General features: G+C 51.5%; 1 protein-coding gene across 3 annotated transcripts in view; it reads left to right on the top strand.

Moving 5' to 3' along the window:
- The window catches only part of Ccdc40 (coiled-coil domain 40 molecular ruler complex subunit), a 40,531-nt gene extending 15,444 nt beyond the window's left edge, over positions 1 to 25,087 (top strand). For 2 of the 3 annotated variants that reach the window (XM_039085685.2, XM_039085686.2), the window contains exons 9-21: positions 314 to 471; positions 658 to 780; positions 931 to 1,052; positions 6,399 to 6,642; positions 6,732 to 6,914; positions 10,807 to 11,052; positions 12,360 to 12,573; positions 13,762 to 13,931; positions 14,134 to 14,225; positions 14,837 to 14,957; positions 19,499 to 19,687; positions 23,000 to 23,158; positions 24,033 to 25,087. In XM_039085685.2, the coding sequence (XP_038941613.1) occupies positions 314 to 471; positions 658 to 780; positions 931 to 1,052; positions 6,399 to 6,642; positions 6,732 to 6,914; positions 10,807 to 11,052; positions 12,360 to 12,573; positions 13,762 to 13,931; positions 14,134 to 14,225; positions 14,837 to 14,957; positions 19,499 to 19,687; positions 23,000 to 23,158; positions 24,033 to 24,281 (2,270 nt within the window). In that variant the 3' untranslated portion in view covers positions 24,282 to 25,087. 3 annotated transcript variants of the gene reach the window in all.
- The last annotated feature ends 736 nt before the right edge of the window (positions 25,088 to 25,823 follow it).

The following is a 25,823-nucleotide window of genomic DNA, read 5'->3' on the forward strand; positions in this document are numbered from 1 at the left end:
AACCACTATACAACTGAACACACGTGGACATGTGGATACACACACACACACTGAAAGAGAGCGAGAGACAGACAGAAAGAGAGAGAGAGAGAGAGAGAGAGAGAGAGAGAGAGAGAGGTGGTAGTCCCAGTCCAGATGTAGTGGTACCTGCCTATAATCCTAGCCCTCGGAAGGCAGAGGCAGGAGAAACAGTAGTTTGAGGCCAATCTGGATTACAAGAGTTGCTCCATGAAGGAGGGCACGGGGCAGAGTGCTGTCCCAAGGGTCCCAGGCCCTGGGATGGGCGGTGCTGAGCAGCTTCCCTTCTCCACAGTTGCGGCCCTGCAGACCGAGATGGAGAGCCTGGCCCTGCACCTCTTCTACATGCAGAACATAGACCAGGACGTGCGTGATGACATCCAAGTCATGAAGCAGGTGGTGAAAAAGACCGAGACAGAGAAGATGAACGCAGAGATAGAGAAGAAAAAGCAGGTATCCTTCTAGGCCAGTGCATAGCTCATCGCCAAGACACCGTGGCCCCGCAGGAGGTGGTCAGCCTTGCCATGACTGGAGAACTGACCTCGGCCGTGGACAGCTCCTTATGGCCACCGTGCTTTCTCTCTCTCTCTCTCTCTCTCTCTCTCTCTCTCTCTCTCTCTCTCTCTCTCTCTCTCTCAGGACCTGTTCGTGGACCAGCTCACAGAAAGAGCGCACCAGCTGGAAGAGAACATTGCCCTGTATGAGGCTCAATACTTGTCCCAGGCTGAGGACACCCGGGTTCTCAGGAAGGCAGTGACTGAGGTAAGAGCTCCCCCTGAAGCCAGTGGGAGTAGAAGCTTCCCCCACCCCGCTTCGCCTGCCCCTGGCCTGGCAGGTCCAACCGGACAGCACCAGTGTGTCTCCCTGTAAGCCACAGCCAGCGACGGTGTCTGTGTCCCACCCCTTCTTCAGGCCATCACAGAGATTGACACTATTATCATGGAGAAAAAGCGTATCCTGCAGCAGTGGACCACCAGCCTAGTGGGCATGAAGCACCGTAATGAGGCATACAGGACCGTGATGGATGCACTGAGGTACCACTCCGGGAAGGGCTACCAGGGACTGGGTGAGCTGGGGCTCAAGGATTACCAGCAGAAACCACACAGGAGCAGCATCAGGACCCACTCTCATCCCCATCCTTCAGTGTCCCCAGCACCAGGAGAAGCCAAGTCCCTGGGTCAGGCTCCCAGGCAGGATGTCAGGAAACCCCAGCCCTCATTTGTTCTGGATTGTTCTGCCCCAGGGCCGTGTTCCTGCCAAAATCCTGTTCCAATTCCCACAAAAGGAAGGGGTAACCAGAAGCTCCCAAGTGATGGGAATTGGATTCCAAAGGTGGCTAGTGGCTCGGGCTGGTCCTCTCTATCTTGGCACCCATAGAGGCTTGAGCCATGAGAGAAAGAGTAGCTGCAGCCGGCCTACTAGGCGCTGAGGGCTGGGAAGAAGGCTCAGAAGTTAAGAGCACATGTAGTGCTTCCAGAATATCCAAGTTCAGTTCTCACATCAGGCAGCACATAACCACCTGAAACTCTGGCTCCCAGAGGTTCAACATCCACACACCCAGACATACACACAAACACAGAGACAGACAGATACATATACAGAGACAGACAGACAGATACACATACAGAGACTGACAGATACACATACACAGACACACACATACACAGAGATAGACACACACGCACATACAGAGTCAGACACACATACAGAGACAGGCAGACACACCTATAGAGAGACAGACACACATACAGAGACAGGCACACATACACACAGACAGACAGACACACACATATAGAGAGACAGACACACATACACACACAGACAGATAGACACACATACACACACATACACCAGAGACAGACAGATACACATACACACCCACATATACCAGAGACAGACAGACACACATACACAGACAAACACACATAGAGACAGACAGACACACATACACACAGAGAGACAGACACACACATACACATACACAGGCAGACACACACACATACACATACACAGAGAGAGAGCCATACATACAGAGACAGATGGACATACACACAGAGAGACAGGCAGACACACATACATACAGAGAGACAGACAGATACACATACATACATACATACAGACAGACAGACAGACAGACAGACACACACACACACACACACACACACAGATATAATTTTGTAGAGGCCAACGGTGCAGCTTAGTGGAGATGGTCGGCCTAGCATGCACAGGGTCCAGGCTGCAGTCCCTGCACTGGGAGCCAAAGGCCAAGGTGTATGTGTATGATTGCTCACTTAACAAACAAAATCACAAGACAGCTTTTACGTGGATGATATTGGATTTAAAGTATCTATTTCTGTTGGGATTTTTGTTTTTGCTTTTGTTTTTCAGTCAGCAATACTAAGCCAATGGTGGCTTTGTGGGGCTGTCCAGGGAAATTATGCACAAAGATGGTTTTCACTTTAAATACTCAGGCAGAGGAAGCAAGAGCAGCTGGGTGCATGTGGCCTGGTTCTCCATGCCTTCCCACACCCTTATTTTTGGTGTTGTTGTTTGTTTTGTGCTAGCATGTGTGAGTGTGTGTGTGAGTGTATGTGTGTATGTGTATGCATCTGTGCATGTGTGTGTGATGTGTGCATATGTTCGTGTGCGTGCACAAGTGTGCTCATCTGTTTCTGTGTGTCTGTGTGCACATGTATGTATGTGGGTGTTTATGTGTTTGTGTGTGCACACATGTATGTGTTTCTGTGTGTGTGCACATGCGTGTGTCTGTGTATGTGTATGTATTTGTGTGCATGCACACATGTGTGTATGTTTCTGTGTGTCTGTGTGCACATGTGTGTATCTGTGTGTGTGTCTGTGGGTAGTGTGTCTGTGTGTCTGTGTGTGTGCATATGTGTGCATGTGTATGTCTTTGTGTGTTCAATGTGTGTCTTCTTTGTGCACATGTGCGTGTGTGTGTGTGTGTGTGTGTGTGTGTGTGTGTGTGTGTGTGTGTATGTATTTAAGACAGAATTTCACTTTGTAGCTTTACCTGGTCTCCAAACAACTACATAGACCATGCTGTCCGTGAACCATACTGCCTTTCAACACAGTGTGCTACCTTGAGCCTTTCTTCTCTGCCCAGAGCAGTCCCTGAATCACCTGAGCAGCGCTCCAGTCACCCAGTGTTTGCTGAGAGGCTCCTGGGTGCTTCCCACTCAGGTTCTGGGGGTACAGGGCTGTCAGGCTTCATGACTTTAGGCTGCTGCTTTGGCCAAGTCTGGGCTTGTTCCGACTGCTAGGTGCCATGCAGTTTTTCCATATTATTATCAAGTCAGGAGCTTCTGGCTCCCAAAGGTCATACATCTGTAGTCAGTGCCAAAGAGGGCTGTGACGGTCACAACACGCCCAGTGGCAGCTTAAAGTCCCTGACAGCTTTTATATTGTCTATCAGCTGCTAAAATCAAACCAGTTAGACTGTGGGGAAAGTAAACATGTTGTATTTTGTGGTTTTGCTTGCTTGTTTTTGAGATAGCCCCATTCTGTATCCCTGGCTGTCCTGGAACTTGCTCTATAGCCCAGGCTGGCCTCAAACTCAGAGACCTACCTGCCTCTGCCTGCTGATGCTGGGATTTGAGGTGTGCATCTCCACTGCCAATACTCTGCATTTTAAAGTATGCACTCCCAGAATGTCAGGTGGGGATTCGAGCAGTCTGTGTACATACTGGTAACCAGTATACGGGCCTCTGCCTCTAACTGTAGCTGAATGCCAAGGCCCTGGAGTTAGGAGGCCATCTTTTGATAGGATCACGTGGGCCTAGGAATTCAAGGCCAACCTGGGTATCATAGTGAGGCTATTCCCCCCAAAATGACTGAAACAAATGAAATCAGGCCAGCCTGCTTGGCAGGCACCGACAGGCCATGGGGACTTCTCAGTGTCTGGCCAGGCATGGTGGTGAGTTCAGGGATAGCCTGGTCTACACATAGTGAACTCCAGACCAGCCAGGGATACATAGTAGGGCTCTTAAAATTCCTGTTTTAAATAAGAAAGGTAAGATACTGACACTGGAATCGTCAGGATGAAAGGGGTGAAGTTTCCCACACAAATAAAAAATTTCAACTTCTGTCTGCAGGATACATGTGTTAGGGAAGTTGCTTGTCTAGTGACTCTGAGTGTGGAGCCCAGCGCTCCATGCATGCTAGGCAAGTTCTCTACCACTGAGTTATAACCTCGTCTGTCTGTCTGTCTGCCCATATGTCTGTCATTATTGTTGAAGCAGGCCTTACTTTGTAGACCCAGCTGGCCTTAAAAGTACAGCCAGCCTACCTCTGCCTCCTAGGCATGGGATTATGAGTGGGTGCCGCCCTACTAGGTCACTTTTGAGACAGAGAGCAATTGGAGTGGTGGGCCTGTCCTGCCCAGCAGGCTCAGCATCTGTGTTTTTAAAACCTGAGGTAAGGGGTAGGGGATTTAGCTCAGTGGTAGAGCACTTGCCTAGCAAGCGCAAGGCCCTGGGTTCGGTTCCCAGCTCCGAAAAAAAGAAAACAAAAAACAAAAAACAAAAAAACAAAAAAACCTGAGGTGAATTACAAGCTTTTCCATGGCAGCATGCCATGAAGGACAGAGAAGTTGAAGTGGATCACACTACCCATCCCAACCACACTGTGAATTGTGGACCCCACTGCCCACCCCAGCCACACCATGAGCTGTGGTTTTCAGACAGGTGACTCTTTTTTTAAAGATTTACTTATTTATTGTATATGAGTACACTGTCATTGTCTGAAGACACCCAGAAGAGGGCATCAGATCCCATCACAGATGGTTGTGAGCCACCATGTGGTTCCTAGGAATTGAATTCAGGACCTCTGGAAGAGCAGTCAGTGCCCTTAACCACTGAGCCATCTCTCCAGACCTCTAATTTTAAATTTTTAACTAAAAATGTAAGTTATAGTGGCCAGTGCTGGCTGGGCATGCTGAAAGTCAGAAGCAGGAGGATCATAAGGTTGAGACCGGCCTAGGCCACACATTTAGGCTGCAAATATGGCTCAGTGGAAAAAGAGACAAGTTGTCCTCTGGCCTCCACACATGTGCCATGACTCAACAAATAAATGGTACATACATAAATAAATAAGACATTCATGTACACACACACACATACACATACACACACATACACATACACACACACATACACACATACACATACACACACATATACACACATACACATATACACATACACACATACACATACACACAATGCACACATACACATACACATACATACAGACACACACAGAGTACACACACACATATACACCACACATACACACACATGTATCCACACACTCACACACACACATACATACACAGACACATACACACAGACACACACAGAGTACACACACATACACCACACACACACATATACACAGACACACCACACACACATACACGCACATATACCCACATACTCACACACACACACAGACACATACACATATACACAGACACACCACACACACACAGACACACACACATATACCCACACACTCACACACACAGATACACATATACACATGCACACATACACATACATACATGTACAATACACATACACACATACATACATACATGCATACACACACACACACACACACACACACACACACACACACTGTACTAGTTGGGTTTTATCAATTTGACACAAACTAGAGCCACCTTGGAACCTCTGTGGAGTTACTGCTTCAGTCAGATTGGCCCCTGGGCATGTCTGTCTCTTGATTAGTCACTGATACGGGCCACTGATACTGTGGACCATGCCACCAGTGCACTGGCATTCCTGGGTCATGTAGGGAAGCAGGCTGAGCAAGCCAGTAAGTAAGCAGCATTCCGTCATGGCCTCTGCTTCAGTCCCTGCCTCCAGGTCCCCGATTGTCTTCCCTTGATAATGAACTGTATATAACCTCTGAGAAAACAAACCCTTTCCTCCCCAAGTTGCTCTTGGCCAGTGTTTTATCACAGCAATGGAAGCAAACTAGAAGACACGCATACAGAAATAAACAGCAGTCAAGAGTTGGCACCCGGGCTGGAGAGGGCTTGGCGGTTAAGAGCACCGCCTGCTCTTCCAGAAGTCCTGAGTTCAATTCCCAGCAACCACATGGTGGCTCCCAACCATCTGTAATGGGATCTGATACCCTTTTCTGGTGCGTCTGAAGACAGTTGTAGTGCACTTATACACATTTACAGAAAAAGGGGTTGGCACCCAAATCATCTCTCCATGCATGGAATCCACTCGGCGAGACTCCTCTGAGAGGAAACCAGCCGTGTACCCCGAGCCTCTGGTGTCTCGGCTGTGACCAGCTCGCCTGTAACAAGCTTTACTGCCCTGGTTTTTCAGGGAGTGTGAGCATCAGGTGAAGTCCATAGACAGTGAGATCGAGGCCTATAAGAAGTCCATCATGCAGGAGGAAGAGAAGAACGAGAAGCTGGCCCGCCTCCTGAACCGCGCAGAGACAGAAGCCGCCCTGGTGCAGAAGATGACCACCCAGTGCTTAAGCAAGCAAGAGACCCTGCAGACTGAGTTTAACACGTACCAGCTCGCCCTGCAGGACACCGAGGAGATGCTGAACAAGGGCTATGTGGTGAGCCTCGGCCCCCAACCCCAGCCTCAGCCCTCAACCAGCCCCCAGGAGGATGTCCACGGGCACGGCCTACACATGGCTCCTTGCAGGAACACTCGGCCGTCTTGAGCGAACTCCAGGGCACCCGCCAGGCTGTCCATCAGGAGCAGGAGCTACGACAAAAGATGGACATATCCATCATGGACAAGCTGCAGGAGCACGGGACCTCCAGCAAGATGACCAAGTACTTTCATCAGCTCCTTCGCAAGCTGCAAAAGGAAAACACGAACCTGGTAGGTAGCCTCCAGCAGACAGAGCGGGGGGCTGGGCTGGAGCCAGAGGCGTGAGCAAAGGGTTTCGGGAGAAAGGGGGGCTCATTACCTTGTTTCTAGCTGTGAGGGCAATACGGTATGTATGTATGTATGTATGTATCTATCTATCTATCTATCTATCTATCTATCTATCTATCTATATCTATATTTTTTAAAGATTTATTCATTTATTATATAAATACATACACTGTAGCTGACTTCAGACACACCAGAAGAGGGCATCAGATGCCATTACAGATAGCTGTGAGCCACCATGCGGTTGCTGGGACTTGAACTCAGGACCTCTCGTAGAGCAGTTGGTGCTCTTAACCACTGAGCCATCTCTCCAGCCCTATTTATTTATTTTGAGATAGTGTCTCTCTGGCCCACCCTGGAAGTTGATAATGTAGACCAGGCTGACCTGGAATTCAGACATCTGCCTGTCTCTGCCTCCCAAGTACAGGGACAAGAGATGTGGGCCATCACAGCCAGCCCTATAATTTATTTTAATTAATTATTTAATTTACTTTCAGTGATGTACCACTGAGAGCCCCCCACCCTCCTTTTTCTTCTTCCCTAAGACACGTTCCCTTCTCACGTTGCTCCAGCTAGCCTCAAATTCGTGTGTGTGTGTGTGTGTGTGTGTGTGTGTGTGTGTGTACATGAGACCTTGAATTTCTGACCTCCCACCTCTTTAAAGTGTTGGGATTATAGGCCTGGGCCACCACACCCAGTTTATTGGGCCGGAAGAGTGGCTGCACACACCCCCAGCTCCCCACAACGTGTCTCTGTTTTGACACAGGGTCCCACCAAGTTGCCCAGGCTGACCTTGAACTGATGCTGTAGCCCAGGCTAGGCTCAAAATTGAGATCAGCACAGCTCAGTTAGTCTCTTGAGCAGCTGGGACGGCAGCGCCAACTAATGATATCTCACTGCAGAAAACCTGGAGGGGAGCCCGTGTGAGGTCCCGGCTCTGCCCTCTAGCATGGGGCGGGAGAGGGGAGGAGGAACCCGGGAGAGGACACAGAAAGACAATGAAAACAGTAAGAGGCCGTAGTCCAGGGAACCCCTTCTACATTTCTTTCCTTCTGCACACATTTATACGCGCACGCACACACACATACACACTTACACACTCACACACTCATGCACACACACTAACACTTCATTCTTGTTAAATACTGGGCTCCAGGACATTTATTTATTAGTTTCATTGAACTGTGACACAGTGTGTCTTAGGGTTTTACCCTGTGAACAGACACCATGACCAAGGCAACTCTTGTAAGGACAACATTTAATTGGGGCTGGTTCACAGGTTCAGAGGTTCAGTCCATTATCATCAAGGCAGGAAGCATGGCAGCATCCGGGCAGGCAGAGTGCAGGAGGAACTGAGAGTTCTACATCTTCACCTGAAGGCTGCTAGTGGAAGACTGGCCAGGATGAGGGTCTCTAAGGCCACACCCACAGTGACACACCTACTCCAACAAGCACACCTTCTTATAGCGCCACTCCCTGGGCCGAGCTTATACAAACCATCGCACAGGTCTATTTTATTTTATTTTATTTTTGAGACTGGTCTCTTTCTGTAGCTGATTGTCCTGGGATTTACCATAGAGCACATGCTGGCCTCAGACCCATGGCCTCTCGAGGGTCGGATTATGGGGTGAGCCCACACACCCAGCTCATTTTGTGTTTCCCCACACGGTAGGGTCCTGCTGGAAGCTCTGTCTTGAGTGACCCTGAGGAGGACATTGTCCCAATCCTTAAGGGAGCACTGCAGCCTGTGTCTGGCTGAGGACACATCCCCACAGGAGGGCTGATCCGTTGTCTTCTTATACCACATAGTCTTAGGAAGAGAACCCGGCCCCTGCGCACAGTCAGCACAGGTCCGTGCCATCACCTGCCCCACCCCATGCAGATAACTCCCTTCGTTTTCAACCTCAGCCGTACCATCCCAGCCCAGGCTCTCTGATTCCATCCTGGACACTGAGAGATGGGGAACACAGGAGCATCTCTTCATTTAAGCCTTGAGTCCAGTTCCCTTGAGAACCAGAACCTCAGGACTCCATCTGGCTAGGGCCTTGAGCACAGACAGTGTCATGCCCTGGGAGCTCAGCTGTCTTTCCTGTTCTCTCCAAGGCACCAGAGGATCCTAGTAGCCAGCTGCCGCTCCTGACATGGTGGCTACTTGTCAGGAGTAGATGTGGCTGTTGTCACCTGTCCTTCTTAAAGGACAGCCACTTATCCGGCAGCCTTGGCATCCCCGATTTACACACACCCTGGCAGGAGGGGAGCTCATTGCTGCCCTGACTGGACACAGCCAGCAGCAGCCATTGCTGGGTCGCCTTGGAATGTCCTTTCGTTGGGACAGGGCAGGCAGCAAGAGAAGGTGGTCCCAGGTACTTTGGAGACTCTAGGTAGCGTGGTGGGTGTGAAGTAGCCTGCCTGGCCCTGTGTCTGCACCCACCAGTCTTGTCCCTCATCCTGCCATAGATTGTCCTAAATCAGTCATGAACTATCACCACCTCTTCCCACCAGAGGGCAGTAAAGAGTCTTAGGCTAACGTTACTATGGTTTTCTAACAGAAGTGGAGCCCTTGAAAGGAGACTCAAAAGCCTGTGCACTGGTGACAGGTGCGGGCGGGGAAGGAGCCTGTCTGGGGAGAGGATCAGAAGGTGGTGGCTGTCATGTTCCGTTTGGAGCTGGTGCAGGAGGAAGGGGGGGAAGGGCGTCGATGCAGAATCTCATTATAAACTCAGTGCAAGAGAAAGAAAGATGCCATATCCCAAAAGGAATCAGGATGCGGAGTGCCACTGCACGCACGTGCTGCACAGCCGTTAAAAACAAACAACTTTAATCTCAGCACCTGGGAGGCAGAGGCAGGGGGATCCCTGTGAGTCTGAGGCTAGCCAGCACTAAACGGCGAGAGGCTTTCTCAAAAAAAAAAAATTTTTTTTTTTAAATTACACAGGAAAATGAGACAGGATCTGTCAGACTAAAGAGATCAGTGGAGTGCAGTCCCACCATGCTCTCCTGAGGAGCACAGGAGGAAATACATAAAAATGGGAGAAGGGTAGGATCCTGGTGGCTTTGTGACAGAGTCATCCATGGTTCAACACCACCATCAACCCCCTGCGCTTGTGCCGTGCTTGTTTACAAGGAAAACCAGACACTGACAGCTTGCTTTCTCCTCCTGCTCTCTCCTCTCCTCCTTCCTCCCTCCCTCCCTTCAAGGTCTTACTATATAACCCTGGCTGGCCTGGAACTCAGTACGTAGACCAGGGTGGGCTCAGACTCACGGTGATCCCCCTGCCTCTGCCTCCCAAGTGCTGGGATTAAAGACGTGAAGGAGCCAGGAACAGAGGCAGGCGGATGTCTTGAGTTTGAGGCTAGCCTGGCCTACAAAGCAAGTTCCAAGACAGCCAGGGCTACACAGAGAAGCCCTGTCTCAAAAAACAAATAAACCAGTTTACCACCCCTCAATCCCTTTTTGAAAGAGATGGAGGGGGAGGAAGTGAGGGAGAGAGGCCCCCCTTTCTTTTTTGAGAGAGAGAGAGAGAGAGAGAGAGAGAGAGAGAGAGAGAGTCTCTTTTGTAGCCCATACTGCCATCCCCCTCAGCCTCCCATGAGCTGGTGTCACAGGCATATGCCACAACACCACTTTCTTTTTTGCAAGCTGTCTCCACTGGGTAAGCGGGCCCCTTGTGCTTTGCGGTGGTCCTTTGTAGGTCCTTGAGATGCAGGGCCAGTTAGCTTCCCTCCTGATCACACGCAGGGACCTCTCCAGTATACCCGTTGAATGTCAAGAACACAGCAGTCTAGCCCGGCCAAATGGCAGAGACCTGCTCACACCTATCGCCCTTTGTGCCCTCAGGTGACACACCTTTCAAAAATTGATGGTGACATCGCCCAGGCCACCCTAGACATCACCAACACCAACGGCAAGGTAGAGATGCATAAGAAGACACTGTTAGATCTGGACAAGGAGGTAAAGAGGTTCAACGAGCTCATCACCAACAGCGAGAGCGAGATCGTCCGGCGCACCATCCTCATCGAGAGGAAGCAGAGCCTCATCAACTTCTTCAACAAGCAGCTAGAGCAGATGGTGTCCGTGCTGGGGGTGAGGCACCGTCCCTGAGCTCTGAGCCATGGCCTGGGAGCTCACAGACAGCAGGCACCTCCCTCTCTCCCCTCCCCCATCACAGCAGTGAAATGTCCGAGTGTGTGTGTGTGTGTGTGTGTTCACAGACCAGGAAGGAAAGGGTCTAGGCTGGGCTGGGTGACACAACTGTTCCCGCCTCTGTAACTGGAACAGAATTCCACACCATTCACATCTGGCGTGGGCCTTCTTTTGATTTTGTTTGTTTTGCAGAACAGGGTCTTGCTATGTGTCCCTGCTGGACAGAGACCTTGAGGTCTTCCTGCAACCTCAGCTGGGTTCTTTGGTTTTCTTTCTTTTATTTCTTTTTAAAATTTATTTATTTATTTAATGTATATAATGTATTTAATGTATATAATGTATAAAATGTATTTAATGTAGCTGTCTTCAGACACACCAGAAAAGGGCATCAGATCCCATCACAGATGGTTGTGAGCCACCATGTGGTTGCTGGGATTTGAACTCAGGACCTCTGAAAGAGCAGTCAGTGCTCTTAACCACTGAGCCACCTCTCCAGCCCTCTTTTGGTTTTCTTAACGGCTTGTGGGCCACACAGAAAAACAGTTGGCGGCTGGGACTTGACCTACTAACTACTGCAGTGCTGCACTAGGAAACGCAGCTTCCTGATGAGCTTGAGGCCCCAGGTCTTGCCTGTCTCCCAGGCACCTGTAACCTGAAGACCCACTGTGGGCTTCAACTCAAGTAAATCAAGCTGTCAGAGAGGCCCTGTGCTGGAGAAGCCCTAAACTTTGATGTTCTGGGGTCAGAGGACAGTATACAAAATTCTCCTTGTGGGCTGAAGGCTGTGCCCACTCAGATCTGGGACCTCCAGACCTGTTGGGATTGGTGGGGACTCTCTGAGCCCCTGGAATTAGTGCCTTGCTTGAATCATGGTCTTCCATAGCCCACTCCAAAAGAAGGCCTGCAGGGAGCTGGCTCCATGGGCAAGGCAGTTGCTTTGTTGTCCTAAAGATGTGGGTTCACTCCATACCCACAGTAAAAGCCAGGCATGGGACCTCTGCACCTCAGGGATGGGAAGGCAGAGGCTGGAGGATTGCTGTGGCCTGCTGGCCAGTCAGTCCCACCAGCCAGTGAGGAACAGGTTCAGCAGGAGACCCTGTCTGAACAAACTAACCCTCAGTGTGCAAACCTCACCTCACTGGCTACAGGAGCACTCACACGTATGTATACCACACATGAGTCATAATAATAAATGCTCGCCTGTGGATCCCAAGGCTCATGCTTCACAGTGATTAAATCTCCTTCAGGGGGAAGAAGCTGGACCCCTGGAACTGGAGATCAAAAGGCTGTCGAAGCTGACAGAAGAGTACAACACCGGAGTGACCCAGGCCCAGATGACCTGGTTGCGATTGCAGCAGGAACTGGTCCAGATCAGCCACGAGCGTGAGGAGCGGCTGGAGTCTGTGGACCAACTGAAGAAGGAGGTGCACATCATGGAGCAAAAGAAGCTTCGCATAGAGAGTGAGTCTGGGGCGCTCTGGGGAAGGGACCACACAGCACTAAGCTCCTTCAGCCCAGACCCGGCGGCACACACCGGCCTGGGCTACATAGAAAGACCCTGTTTCAAAACAAATCAGAGCAAGCCACGAAAAAATGCTGAAGCCGCCTAGTCTGTCAGCGTCATTCACCAGTGCTCCCGAGGTCTGTGGGGAATGGGAACAAAACACTCATTCAAGGGAACTCTGAGGTCTGTGAAACTCAGTCAAATGCAGCCAATTTCCTAAACCCCGCCCCTAACTAGAGTTAGAGCCTTTTGTTCCCACCCACCACAGACCTCAGGAAGCACAGTTGAAAACCCTTAGCCGCCCAGAGCGGTGGTCCCACCGGGTTGACCTGGAGCTCAGGAGAAACAACCTTACAGCGGCAGCCTCACCAGGGGTACCTGAGACCCCAGGGCCTGTCAGGGTCACCACCAACATACAGCACCTGACTGGGACCTCCTGGGTCCCACGTGGTCCAGTTAGGTCTTCTCCAAAATGTCTAGAGCTACTGCCCACTTCCCACAGATCCTCACAGGTACCTGCTGGGGAGGATCAGGTGTGAGGCTGCCTGGGCACTGAGGGGAAGAGAAGTGTGGGAAGGCAGGGCTGGCTGGATGCAAAGACCCCCCATCCCCACCCCCACTCTCACCCCCACCCCTACCCCCACCCCGTGGGTGAAATCAGCTGGGACAAAGATAACCACATGCAAAGCCACACTGAGCCAGCCAAGGACACTGGTGTGAGGATGGCAATGAACAGCAGAATTGTGTGCGTCCTGTACCCTGCTGCCTTTTTGTTTTTTTCAACAAAAGGCAAGAACATCTTTTGTCGTTTTCCTTCCCATCCTGTCTTCTCCAGGGCATCTGAGCCCCTTACACCCCTGCTCTGGGCCCCGCCCACCCTCGCTCTCTGCCCCGCCCACCCGCACTCTCTGCCCCGCCCACCCCGCTCACCACCTGCGCTTCTGCAGCAAATGATCCTCGAGGTTCCCTCCAAGGACCACGCTTTGGAAAAGAAAAGCCCAGGAAGACAGCCCCCACCTCTCCCATCCGTGGAGGGGCACCTGGTTGAGTCAGACCGGGCAGGAAGGAGCCACTGGACGGCATGGCTGCCACCTGCCAAGGACCCCTAACCCTCTATCATCCCTCCACTTGCCTGTCCCTTGCAGACAAGATTGAGCATGAGAAGAGGGAGCAAAAGATGGTGAGCCGCCACATGAGGGACTTAGATAACGACCTGAGCAAGCTCAATATGCTGTTGGACAAGAACCGGTGCAGTTCGGAACTGCTGGAGCAGAACAACGCTGTGGCTGAGACAGAGTTCGTGCGCACTCTGAAGGTCAGTACCGTCCACTGCACCGGCACCCGAAGGATGTGGCGAAGGACCGGCGCTCTCACGGGCATGCCGGTCCTCCACTGGGCAGCCTCCGTAGATTGGCTCGTGGAAGGATCAGGATGTTGGTCTGAGGCCTTGCAGGTCCTGAGAGGCTCTAGCGGCCGCAGCCCTGAGCCTTCCTCGCAGCTCTCCTTGTTTCCCACAGGATGCGGAAAGAGAGACCATCCAAATGCAGGAAAAGCTGTCCGAACTCTGTGAGGAAAAGGCCACTCTCCTCAACAGCCTAGTGGAGGCCGAGTGAGTAGAGGCTCAGCTGTGTGCTAAAGGTCACACAGTGTGTGAAGAGTCTGGGGATGGCCACCAAATATTGGCATGGAACCACGGATCCACCATAGAGTTCTGTAGAACACCTCTCGGCAGCAACCACCAGCCAGGCCAATTGCCTCTGGGTATTGAGTGGTTCCTTTGACATAAACTTTATAAAGTCGATCTAACTTTTATGGAAAAAAAAAAAAGCAGTAATACACAAACCCAACCGTAAGACCAAGCATTGAGGGTAGAAAAGAAAAAAACAGGGAACTGGCTCAGTGGATGAGGGAGCTTGCCACGTAAGCAGGAAGACCTGAGTTCAAGTCCCCAGCACCCATGTAAGCTAGGCACGGCCAGGTGTGCCCCAGCCCCAGATGACAGAGCTTGGTCTAGCTCTGGGTTCAGAGAGAATACATGGAGAATGTATCCAGCAGGAGCCCAGTGTCTCCTGGCTTTGGTATGTGCACAAGGGCATGCTGAGCCCTGGGCAGAGGTGGGGTTTCTGTCACACACACACACACACACACACACACACACACACACACACACACACAACTAAAACTGCTGTGCCTCTGACACTGCCTCTCCTACCTCCGAAGACACCAGATCATGCTCTGGGAGAAAAAAATCCAACTGGCCAAGGAGATGCGCAGCTCGGTGGACTCCGATACTGGGCAGACGGAGATCCGCGCCATGAAGGCGGAGATCCACAGGATGAGGGTAAGTCGTCCCAGGGATGTGGGCACAGGTTGTCCCGTATGCCACACATCGGGCCACATCGGGAACCAGAGCCACCCTGCAATGACAACAGTTAAGATTCCCTGGAGAGACCTGCTGCTGCTCAGTGACTGCATTCTAGCAAACAGGACTGCAGGCTCGGTGTCACCACCCGCCTCTCACAACAGGATCCGCCTGCACCATGAGGAATACAATCCCAGGACAGCCAGGAGATGCACATCACCTCATAAAATATTTTATCTCAACTCCAGGCATCTGAGGCCCTCTTATCTTTTTGAATACTAGTTGTAAAGCCCGGTTTCCCAGCCCGCTAATCCCACTGTGGGACAAAGAGGCTCTTACGGACTGGTGTGGTGGTCACATCTCTACTGCCAGCAATTTGAGGCCAGCCTGGTCTAAACAGTAAGTCCCAAGCTAGCCAGGGTGACACAGTGAGACCCTGTCTCAAAAGACAGTTGAGAAAACGAGGTCCAGAGGTCCCATCTCTCAGGCATAGCTTGACTTCACTAAATCACAAGTGACCATCAGTTTAAGGTTCAAGACCTTAAGGACAAAAACAGGAGCCATCAGTGGCTGGAGAGGTGGCTCAGTGGTTAAGAGCACTGGCTGCTCTCCCAGAGGTCCCAGGTTTGATTCCCAGCACCCACATGGCGGCTCACAACCATCTGTAATTCCAGTCCCGGGGATCAGGTGTCCTCTGCTGCCCTTCACAGGGACAGGCACACACATGGTGTAAAGACACACACGTAGGCAGGATGCCTATATACACAGAGTAAAATTTTAAATTAAAAAAAAAAAAATAGACGGGTGGGGAAATGGCTCAGCGGTCCTGAGTTCAATTCCCAGCAACCACATGGTGGCTCACAACCATCTGTAGTGGAATCCGATGCCCTCTTCTGGTGTGTCTGAAGACAGCAATAGTGTACACACATACATGTAAATAAGTATTAAAAACAAAACAAAAACCTGAAGGTCAAGCCAATTTTAAAAGAAATAGATCCTCTTGCTCTTCCTCTCTTCCCCTCTTCCCTCTCTGTCCCTTCTCTCCCCATTCCTCACCCCCCCTCACTACCTGTGTTCAGGCTCTCTCCGCCTCTCTCCGCCTCTCTCCGCCTCTCTCTGCCTTTCTCTGTCTCTACTCCCTCCTCAACACCCCTCCCCATGCCCTAAATAAACTCTATTCTGCTCTAAAAAAAAAAAAAAAGAAAGAAAGAAATAGATCAACTAATCATTAGATTAAGTAATCAAAGTGACATAACTTTCCTATTATGTACCTATTATGTAAAGGCCTCTGGCTGTTGGCTACTCCTTAGCTCTCATACATGGGCTGAGCAAGGACATACAAGTGACTGATTGCCAAATTTGACAGGACCTACAATCACCTAGAAGCCAATACCTCTGAGGGATCATCTAATTTCATTAGCCCTGGGCATACCTGTGAGGGATCACCTAGATCAGGCTAATTGGAGTTGCACGTGTCACTTGAACCGTGAGCCCCACTACGGTTTGCACTGTATATAGTCCTGGACTCAATAAAGGAGAAGGGGACCAACCAGCCAAGCCCCAGCCCCCTTCCCTGCCATGGCAGACTGTACCCCTCAGAACTGCAAGCCAGAATAAGTCCCTTTCCCCTTAAACTCTTTTTGTCAAGATATTTCAGCAAAGCAAGAAAATAACTAATACATCTAGCACTCATATAATGTAATATAATATAATATAAGACAGTCACCTCTATCTATGCCTATAATCCATCCCAGCATCCAGGAGGTTGAGGCAAGAAAATATCAAGTTCAAGACCACCCTCAACTACATAGACCATGTACCAAGCAAGAAATATATATATATATATATATATATATATATATATATATATATATATATATATATACACACACACACACACACACACATACATATTTAAAAACCCTTGATTTAATTTTCAAAGCATGGACAGGCTGGATATGGTGCTACAGATCTGTAATCCCAGAGCTCGGGAGTCAGAGGCTGGAGGATCAGTTCAAAGTCATCCTCGTCTACACAGAGAAATCAAAGTCAGTTTGACCTACATGAGACCCTGTCTCAAAAGAAAAGCACAGAAACTGTGTGATTGCTACAGCAAACTAGCTCCCCATCCCCGGGGGACAGGGGGAGCCGAGGGGCTCCTCCTCCTCCTCCCGCTGCCTCCAGACTGCTGTATGCCAGCCACATTACTAAATAACCTCACAGGGGTCAGAGCCCCCCTCCGCACATGCACAAGGCTTGGCTTGCTCCACCTCAGAAGCCAGCATGCACGCTGTTCTGCAGCTTACCACAGCACAGATGCAACCTGGGCCTCAGGTGTGACGGGCAGTGCCACACCGGTGATTGCTAGGGCCCAGTTGATAGAACCAAGGCCATTTCAGTCATAACGGCCATCTGGTCTACCAGGTGACCCTCACCATGTTCCAAATCCTACAACACAGAGTCACTGAGACCACCAGCTGGGGCACGGCGAGGCATGGTGAGCTTGGGCTTGCTTTCTTTTTAAAGATTGTGTTATTTCAAGCTAGATGTAGTCAGCGCTTGGGAGGCAGCTTTCTGCGAACTCAAGGCCAGCCTAATCTAACAGCCAGAGCTACATAATGAGACCCTGTCTCAAAAAAAAATTTTTTTTGATTATGTATTTATGTGTGTGTGTTCACATGGGGGTACGTGCACGTGTGCAGCGTGAGGCCACCGGAAGCGTCAGGTTCCCCTGAAGCTGGAGTTACAGGCAGTTGTGAACCACCTGACATGGCGCTGAGAACCAAACTCTGCCAGAGCAAGTGCTCTTTAACAACTGAGCCATCTCTCCAGCCCCACCCCACCCCTCCACAGCATGTTTGGTAATTGATGTTGGATAAATTGGTAACTAGTGAGGTTCATTCATCTGGCTGTTTGCCTCTGTCTAGGTTAGCACTGAAACCTCTTCTTACTGTGTTGTGGTGTGGCCACCCGAGGCATGCCCTGCCTACAAGTCCCCATTAAATCCTCCTGTAACCCAGGTCTGTCGTCACTCACTCAGCCCCGGTTTCCGGTCCCGCCCGCACCGACCGTCAGTTTTCCCTGAGTATGAGTGGAGTATTTTAGACCCAGTGAGGGGTCCCCAGAGAAGCAGACCCAACAGGACGTATGTCCATTCGAGCTCCACTCTGTCAGTGATGCACATGCACACAACCATGTTCCCATAAGAGACCTAGCAGGGCCAGCACTGAGACTTTGCCCAAATCCATAGACTGAGGAACCCGCGCAGCTCCAGCTCCACCCAGGAACACACTCTGCCATGACCTTGAAGGTTTACATCTCCAGGCATCTTTCCAGCCACGCCCACTGACAGCCACGCCCACTGAAGAGACTGGGTCTTTTGCTCAGTCTGCTACTGCGCATGCTCATGCTGACCTCTTCTACAGGCTGCCTCACAGGTACACTCAGCTATCTGGCAGCCCTTAAGCCAATCAAATGGACTCATAAAAGCAAATATTGAAATCTCCTCCCTTTTCCTGAAGACTAGATCACCAGAGGTTGTATATGAATCCTCAACTTTTAGGAGGTCTGTCAGATCGCTCATGCGTGTGTCACGTGACAGCATCATATTCCTGTTACCTCCCAGGGACCGACTCCAGTTCTGGGTGTTGTCAGTCGTTGGCACTTGCTTATTTATTGCACTTCTGTTTTGTTTTATGTATGTATGTGTATGCGCATCTGTGTGTGAGCACTCATGTGTTTACGTGTGTGCTGTGTGTGCTTGTGTGAGTAGAAGCCAGGACATCCACTGGAAGATCAGTCACTCCCTTTGAGACAGAATCCCTCTTTGGCCAGGAGCTCACCAGTTAGCTTGCACTGGCTGGCCAAATGGGTCCGCCCCCATCCCCATCACAGCCGCTCCAGCACTGGGATTACAAGCATGCACGGCCACACCTGACACTTCCCTGTGAGTTCTGAGGCTCAAACCCAAGTCTTTTTACTCTTCTGAGGCAAACGTTTGGCAGGCTGAGCAACCTGCACCCCCATTTTTAAAAATCTTCATTCATCCCAAACGTTCACACAATTCTAAATGCTTATTTAAACCAGCATACCCCTGTGACTCTAGACCTTTCCCTTGCAGCCCACGACGGTCCATGCTCACACACCCTGGCCCCCAGCTTCCATCCCCAGACCCTCCCCACCCAGCTTCTTCAAGCATCACTGTTTGGTCCCCTCCAGAGAGTCATGACATTGCTAACCACAGCCCCCTGTCTAGACAGAGGCTCCCTGTCCTCTGAACATGCCTGGCATAGAGCCTGGCAGGGTCATCCTCCTCTCCTCCTGCCTCTGGCCATCCTTTCCTACCGCCGTCGAGAACATCCATCTCTGGCAATGTGCACAGTGCCCCCAGCCCCCAGACTCCTCAAGGCCCTCCCTGCGTGCCCGTCACCCCACTGACCGGTATTAAAAGCAGACAAGCCGGGAAGGGTGGGCCTCCCACCCTCAGCGTCCCACCCTGTCCCTCCATCTTGTGCCCCCAGGTTAAGCACGGACAGCTACTGAAGCAGCAGGAGAAGATGATCCGAGACATGGAGCTGGCTGTGGCCCGCAGGGAGACCATCGTCATCCAGGCTGAAGGGCAGAGCAAGATAGACAAGAAGATAGTCACCAAGTCCGACTTCCACTTCCAGCAGAGCGAGCTGCGGAAGAAAATCAGGGAGGTTCACAAGGTACAGCCCGCCCCTCCTCCACCCCCAGGACCCAGTGACATGAACAATGTGTTCCCATCCTGGCTGCATGTCTGTGTAGACTTGGCGGGGCACAGGAATATGGTAGGGTTCACCTTTTCTCACCGCATACGCTCAGAAGGCATCTCCACTCATCCCCACCGGCTGGCCTGAGGCATCTGCTCCCACATCATCACCCCAGCAGGACACAGAGAGGGGCCACCTTCCCGCTCTGACTTGTCCACTCAATTCTTTTTTTTTTTAAGATGTATTTATTTATTATCTATAAGTACACTGTAGCTGTCTTCAGACGCACCAAAAGAGGGCATCAGATCTCATTACAGATGGTTGTGAGCCACCATGTGGTTGTTGGGATTTGAACTCAGGACCTCTGGAAGAGCGGTCAATGCTCTTAACCGCTGAGCCATCTCTCCAGCCCTGCCCACTCAATTCTGAGGGACATGGAAAGACCAGCCGACACTGGACCATGGTCCATAACATCCACCCATTCCCAAGTTCCCTTCTCCCCATTCCCATGGGTTGAGGTCACTGCTGCTTTCGTCATATCTATGACAGTGTGGAGACAGGGAGGGAAGATAGAGGCTATGGACACAGCAAATCCCTTCCACGCCGGTGGCACACACTGCTGTGTCTTCTGCGCCATGGCCCCTGTCTGGGAAGGGAGACACGCGTCATGTGTGCCTCTCTGCTAGGTGAAGAGGTGGCATCAGTGCTCAACGGGCGCTTCCAAGCACACTGGCAGAAGCCGCTCGTGGCCCCGTCACGGGGCGTCTGTCTTGGGTGTGGGCAGACCCTCCACACTGGGCACCACCCAGCACACTGCAAGAGGCCACTTCCTGATGGCAGAAACAGGCACTAGGGATTCTGCAGGAGCCTTGAAAAAAACTCAGGGACTCAAGAGGAGGCGGAGAGATGGGCTGACGGGAATGTGGTGGCTTCCTCCTAAAAGAGGGCTAGGCACACAACACAGGGCCCACTCCCCTGCCAGGCCGGGGCCCTGGGATAAAAGTTCCCAGGTGTCCTGAAGCCCCCACTAATAGGCTTTGTGGCCCCAGGTGTATTTTGGGACCTTTGAAAACCCACTGGGAGAAACAGGAGGAGTTACCCACCTCTGACTTGGGGAGTCAGGGGGACCAAGTGTAACAGTGTGTCAGAGATTCCTTCTGATCCATGACATGGAGCTGGTGGTGGCCCACGGGGAGACCACTGTAATCCAGGCTGAGAGACCTGTGAGTATGGCCTCAGCCCCACCATGCCCTCATGACTGGGGCATATTGTCTCACCTGTCTGCCTCAGCTTACTGGCCTGTCCTGAGGAATCCACCTTATAGAATCATCCAGAGAACCGAACAGAGACCTGAGAGAGTCCCGTAGGAGCAAGATGTGTGATACACATCTATGAGTCCACCACTCAGTCAGAGACAGGGGACTCATAGATGTCAAAGTTCAAGTTCAAAGCCAACCCGGGCTACATATGAGACCCGGTCTCAAAACAATTTAAATTTTAAAAGCCTTATAGAGTGCATCCTGTGTAGGGAAAGATCAACTAAGCAGAACCGTTGGTGTGAACGGGTGTGACTGGAGGCTTCCAGAGTGAGGTGGCAGAGAGACCCGGCAACCTCTCCTGTTCCTTCCTCAGCTTCCTGATGTGTGTCTGACCTCTCCACCTGCCCTAGCTGCCTTCCCAGTCCCCACCAGAATCTCTGTCCTCTCTGCCCCACACTCAGAACCAGACATCAGTGTGCCTTGCATCCCGCTGGCCACATGCAGCATGGTCTCCACCTTCTACCCACAAATGGGGCCCTTACCTCCTTCTCCAGTTCCTCTCCAAGGGTTACTGTTTGTAGTTCACCATTACCCAGACCCCCAAACACTGCCAGTACCTTCCTTGTCCTGGTAAAACGCCACTTCCCCTGATGGCCCCAAGCTCATCCCTGTCACTCTGCCATGAAGACTTCCAGAGAAGCCCTGTCCCACTGGAGCTCTGCAGGGGAGCCACCAGCCTCACCGCTGACCAGCCCACTCCTACCATCCTTCCTCACTCTTACCACATAGCCTCATCCCTTCCTGGCATCAGGTCTTCAGGGCTGATCTTGGTCCCCATGTCCCTGTGCTCTGTCAGACCACAGACTTGCATGCACAGACTGCTTCCTCCATGTCTTCTGTGAAGCCACAGCCTCCCTAGTTGGCACTGTTGGCCTCTAAGCCCTGGTGTCTCAGAGCCCACCCCACCCCGGCCCCTAACTCCACCCCCCACCTCCAGTATACATTCTATAAGCTCTGTGGCTGTTGGATTCCTCTTTGGGAATTGTGGTGATTTGGATAAGATACCCCCATAGTCTTGAGCATTTGAATTATTTGTTCCTCCATTGGTGGTACTGAATACTTGGTCCCCTGCTGGTGATACTCCTGTTGGTGGTGCTGAATACTTGGTCCCCCACTGGTGGTACTGGGTACTTGGTCCCCCATTGGTGATACTAAATGCTTGGTCCCCTGCTGGTGGTACTGAATACTTGGTCCCCCGCAGGTGATACTGAGTACTTGGTTCCCCATTGGTGGTACTGAATACTTGGTCCCCCACTGGTGGTACTGGGTACTTGGTCCCCCATTGGTGATAATGAATGCTTGGTCCCCTGCTGGTGGTACTCCTGTTGGTGGTACTGAATACTTGGTCCCCTACTGGTGGTACTGGGTACTTGGTCCCCCATTGGTGATACTGAATGCTTGGTCCCCTGCTGGTGGTACTGAGTACTTGGTCCCCTGCTGGTGGTACTGAATACTTGGTTCCCCATTGGTGGTACTGAATACTTGGTCCCCCATTGGTGGAACTGAATACTTGGTCCCCCATTGGTGGAACTGAATGCTTGGTCCCCTATTGGTGGTACTGTTTGGGTAGGTTTAGGAGGTGTGGGTAGTTTGCTAGAGGAAGCACATCAGTGGTAGCATTTCGACCAGTTAAAACCTTCCACTACCTTCCACTTCACACCCTCTCTGCTTCCTGTTTTCGGTTCGAAGATGTGAGGCCTCGGCTTTCTTCTGCTCCAGCTGCCTCACCTCTGCTCCGCCCTTATGGACTCCTCCCGTGCTCTGGAACGTGAGGCCCTAGTAAACCATTCCATCCCTAAGTGGCCCTGGTCATGTCTTATCCCAGCCATAGAAAAGAAACAGACAGGAACCCCACCCCCCACCCCAGAATAAGGACTCTGAGGCACATAGCTGATCCTTAACCAACGCCTCTGTCTGCTAAGCGGCGTGAGTGCTGACTGGAGTCCACCAGGTCCTGCCCCTCTCCTAGGCCACAGAGGAGTGCTCCAAAACCGTCTTGGAACTGGAGGAAGCTCAGAAGCTCCTGAGCAGCTCCCTCCAGGAAAAGCAGCAGTCGCTGTCGGATATGCAGAGTGACACAGATGTTCTTGAAGAGGAGATCAGCCATCTCTCGGCCCTCAAACGGAAGGTAAATATCCCGATCTCTGTGGGCCTGAAGCATTCAGGCAGGGTGGCCACCCTCGGAGAAGCCCATTGAGTCCCCACATGGAGATCTCCCCTGCGCCCGGCCACACCTTTGGCCAATGACCTACCTACCTTTACATCCTTTGTGGGCTGTTCACAGCACACAGCACCTCGATCTCCACCTGTCTATGGCTGGGCACCATTCTGGATGCCAAGGCCACCAAACAGAACAAAAGCCCCTAGCTGTAGTTCATCCTTGGGACACAGAGATGGAAGATGTCAAGGCCTTAGAGTAGAATCAGGGGGCCGAGGTTTTGGGAGGAGCAACTCAGGAAGGCCACGAGAGGGAATGTAATTGAGCCAAGACTTCAAGGAGGTGGGAGAAGAGGAAGCCATTCAGGTAGGTGGGGCAGCGTAACCAAGAAGGGCCCTCCCAGACCACACTGAGCCTTGTGAGGACCAAGAGACTGACCTTGGGAAATGGCTGAGAACTCTAGGTCTAAGGGCGACCTGAAATCAGAATGATCCCCCCTGGCCCTGGGACAGCATGAGACAGAGCATCAAGGGTAGACTTCAGGGGATAGCGAGCCTGAATCCCAGTGTCTGAGCCTACATACAATTCAGAAGTTGCCCCACTGGGATTTCCAGCTGGGCTGACTGTGGTATGAGTCTAAGAGTACCTCAAGGTTTCAGGAATACATCTAGCACCAGTCCCAGCAAACTCCTCTTAATGGATGGGCAAGGTAACGCAAGGCCCCTCCCCTTGAGTCCTGGGACCCTCGATACCCCTTTCCTCTTTGGCATCCCCTCCAGAATGGGTTGGGGACCATAGTCGTCCTGACTTCTGAGGATAGACACAGGGTCTCTTTCCCACCCAGAACCTTTTGGAGATCGTGGCCCTGCAGACCCGCGCCAAGCACCTGCAGGCCGCCGTTGATGGGAAATACGTGTTCTTGCACCGCAACAGCAAGGCCCAGCTTATGGAGCGTAAGCGCCTGGGCATGAAGCTGTCCCAGCTCAGCAGCGTCCTCTCCCGCGTGCAGGAAGACTACCCCCAGTACCAGGAGATGCTGCAGAAAATTCAAGAGAAGATTGCTACCAGGCTGGAGGCCCCAGAGCCCTCCTAGACAGCACCTGGCCCCACCCTACTAACCTGGCCCCACACTTACTAGGACTGCCTTGGAAGCAGACCCAGGAAGTCACCCCGGGTTCTGAAAAGCCACGTGCCCACTAGAACAGCACCCTGTCTAAGAAACATGGGCGGGCCAGACACTCGAATCGTAGCCTCTCTGCCCGCCATTCACACCAGGTGTAACTCAGCCACCCTGACCCCGACGCTTTGGCGAGCATGCCCACAGAGGCATCGCCTGGGTGTAAAAATCCCACCCTTCCATTGGACTTACCCATTCAGGTAAGACCATCCTGTTGGCAGTTCTATGGTCTGCATCGGGTGCCTTTCACTGTACTGGGACAGGCCCTTGTGGAGCAAGGTGCCCAAGGAAGCCAGGCACAAGGGAGCCAGGTGCAAGATAGACTGTTTCAGCCCTGGGAAGCCTGCTCCGGCCAGTCTGAAGCCCAGAAGATACCCTCATTCTCTACCCCACAGAAAGCACAGCCATCTCCTGCCCCCGCCTCCCAGGAAGCATTAAATTTAGACTGAAAGCCAAAGACCAAAGCCAAGGGCCCCAGGAGTCCAAGGACAGCAAATGTCTATGGAGCAGAAACTGCTTCAGTAAAGGGGCACCTGTTTCTCATCCACCAACCTCGGACCTCTCTCTCCTTCAACTCTGCCTCCCCTCCCCTGGGTATTCCTAGGTACCAGTTGCCTTTTTGCTGGTATAGATGTGAAATGGAAAACGTCCCGTGGGATAGTTTCAGTTTTAAACTTCACAGAAGAAAAAATAAAGTTTACAAAAGCTGTTTCTGGTCAAAAGAGTTGACACGTTTATCGTAAGATTGATATATAAAGACAGCCCAGCAGCTGGGGAGACCCCAGCCCTGCCTACCCTACTCGCCACCCCCCCAAGCCCCCCCCACCTTACCCCAACACAGCCCCACCCACCCTGCCCTGGACACACCCACCACAAGCCTGGCCTCCTGTACTTGCTGTGTATTTCTTCTGTTCAGAAGATAAAAGCCAAGCTGGAGAGATGGCTCAGAGGTTGAGAGCACTGACTCCTCTTCCAGAGGTCCTGAGTTCAAATCCCAGGAACTACATGGTTGCCCACAACCATCTGTTATGAGATCTGGTGCCCTCTTCTGATATGCAGATATATATATGCAGAACACTGTGTATATAATAAATCAATCTTTTATTAAGAAAAGAAAGTGAAAGCTGCAGTCATTTCAGTTGCGCACCTATAAGCATCGGCTGGCTTGTTTTAGAGTTTTCTGATAGTGAGTCGAACGGCTCTAAGGAACTAGGCTCAGCTGCCTGTCCCCAGTACCAGTTAAAGAGACAAGAGTGAACTGCAGAGAAAGGGGGTTCAGCCAGTGTGGCCACTTTGGGAAGGAAAACAAACAGGAATGGAACAAGTGGGGAAGTCCTGATGGGAAGTCCAACTCTGAATGGGGCAGAAGAACTGCATGGCTAAACATGCTTGGTCACCATATGGCCCTGTCTGTTAGGAGACCCCTACACAGCAGGGGTTTCCCCATCAGACCCCGGA

The sequence above is a fragment of the Rattus norvegicus genome, chromosome 10, assembly GCF_036323735.1.
Source record: "Rattus norvegicus strain BN/NHsdMcwi chromosome 10, GRCr8, whole genome shotgun sequence".
Taxonomy (NCBI): domain Eukaryota; kingdom Metazoa; phylum Chordata; class Mammalia; order Rodentia; family Muridae; genus Rattus; species Rattus norvegicus.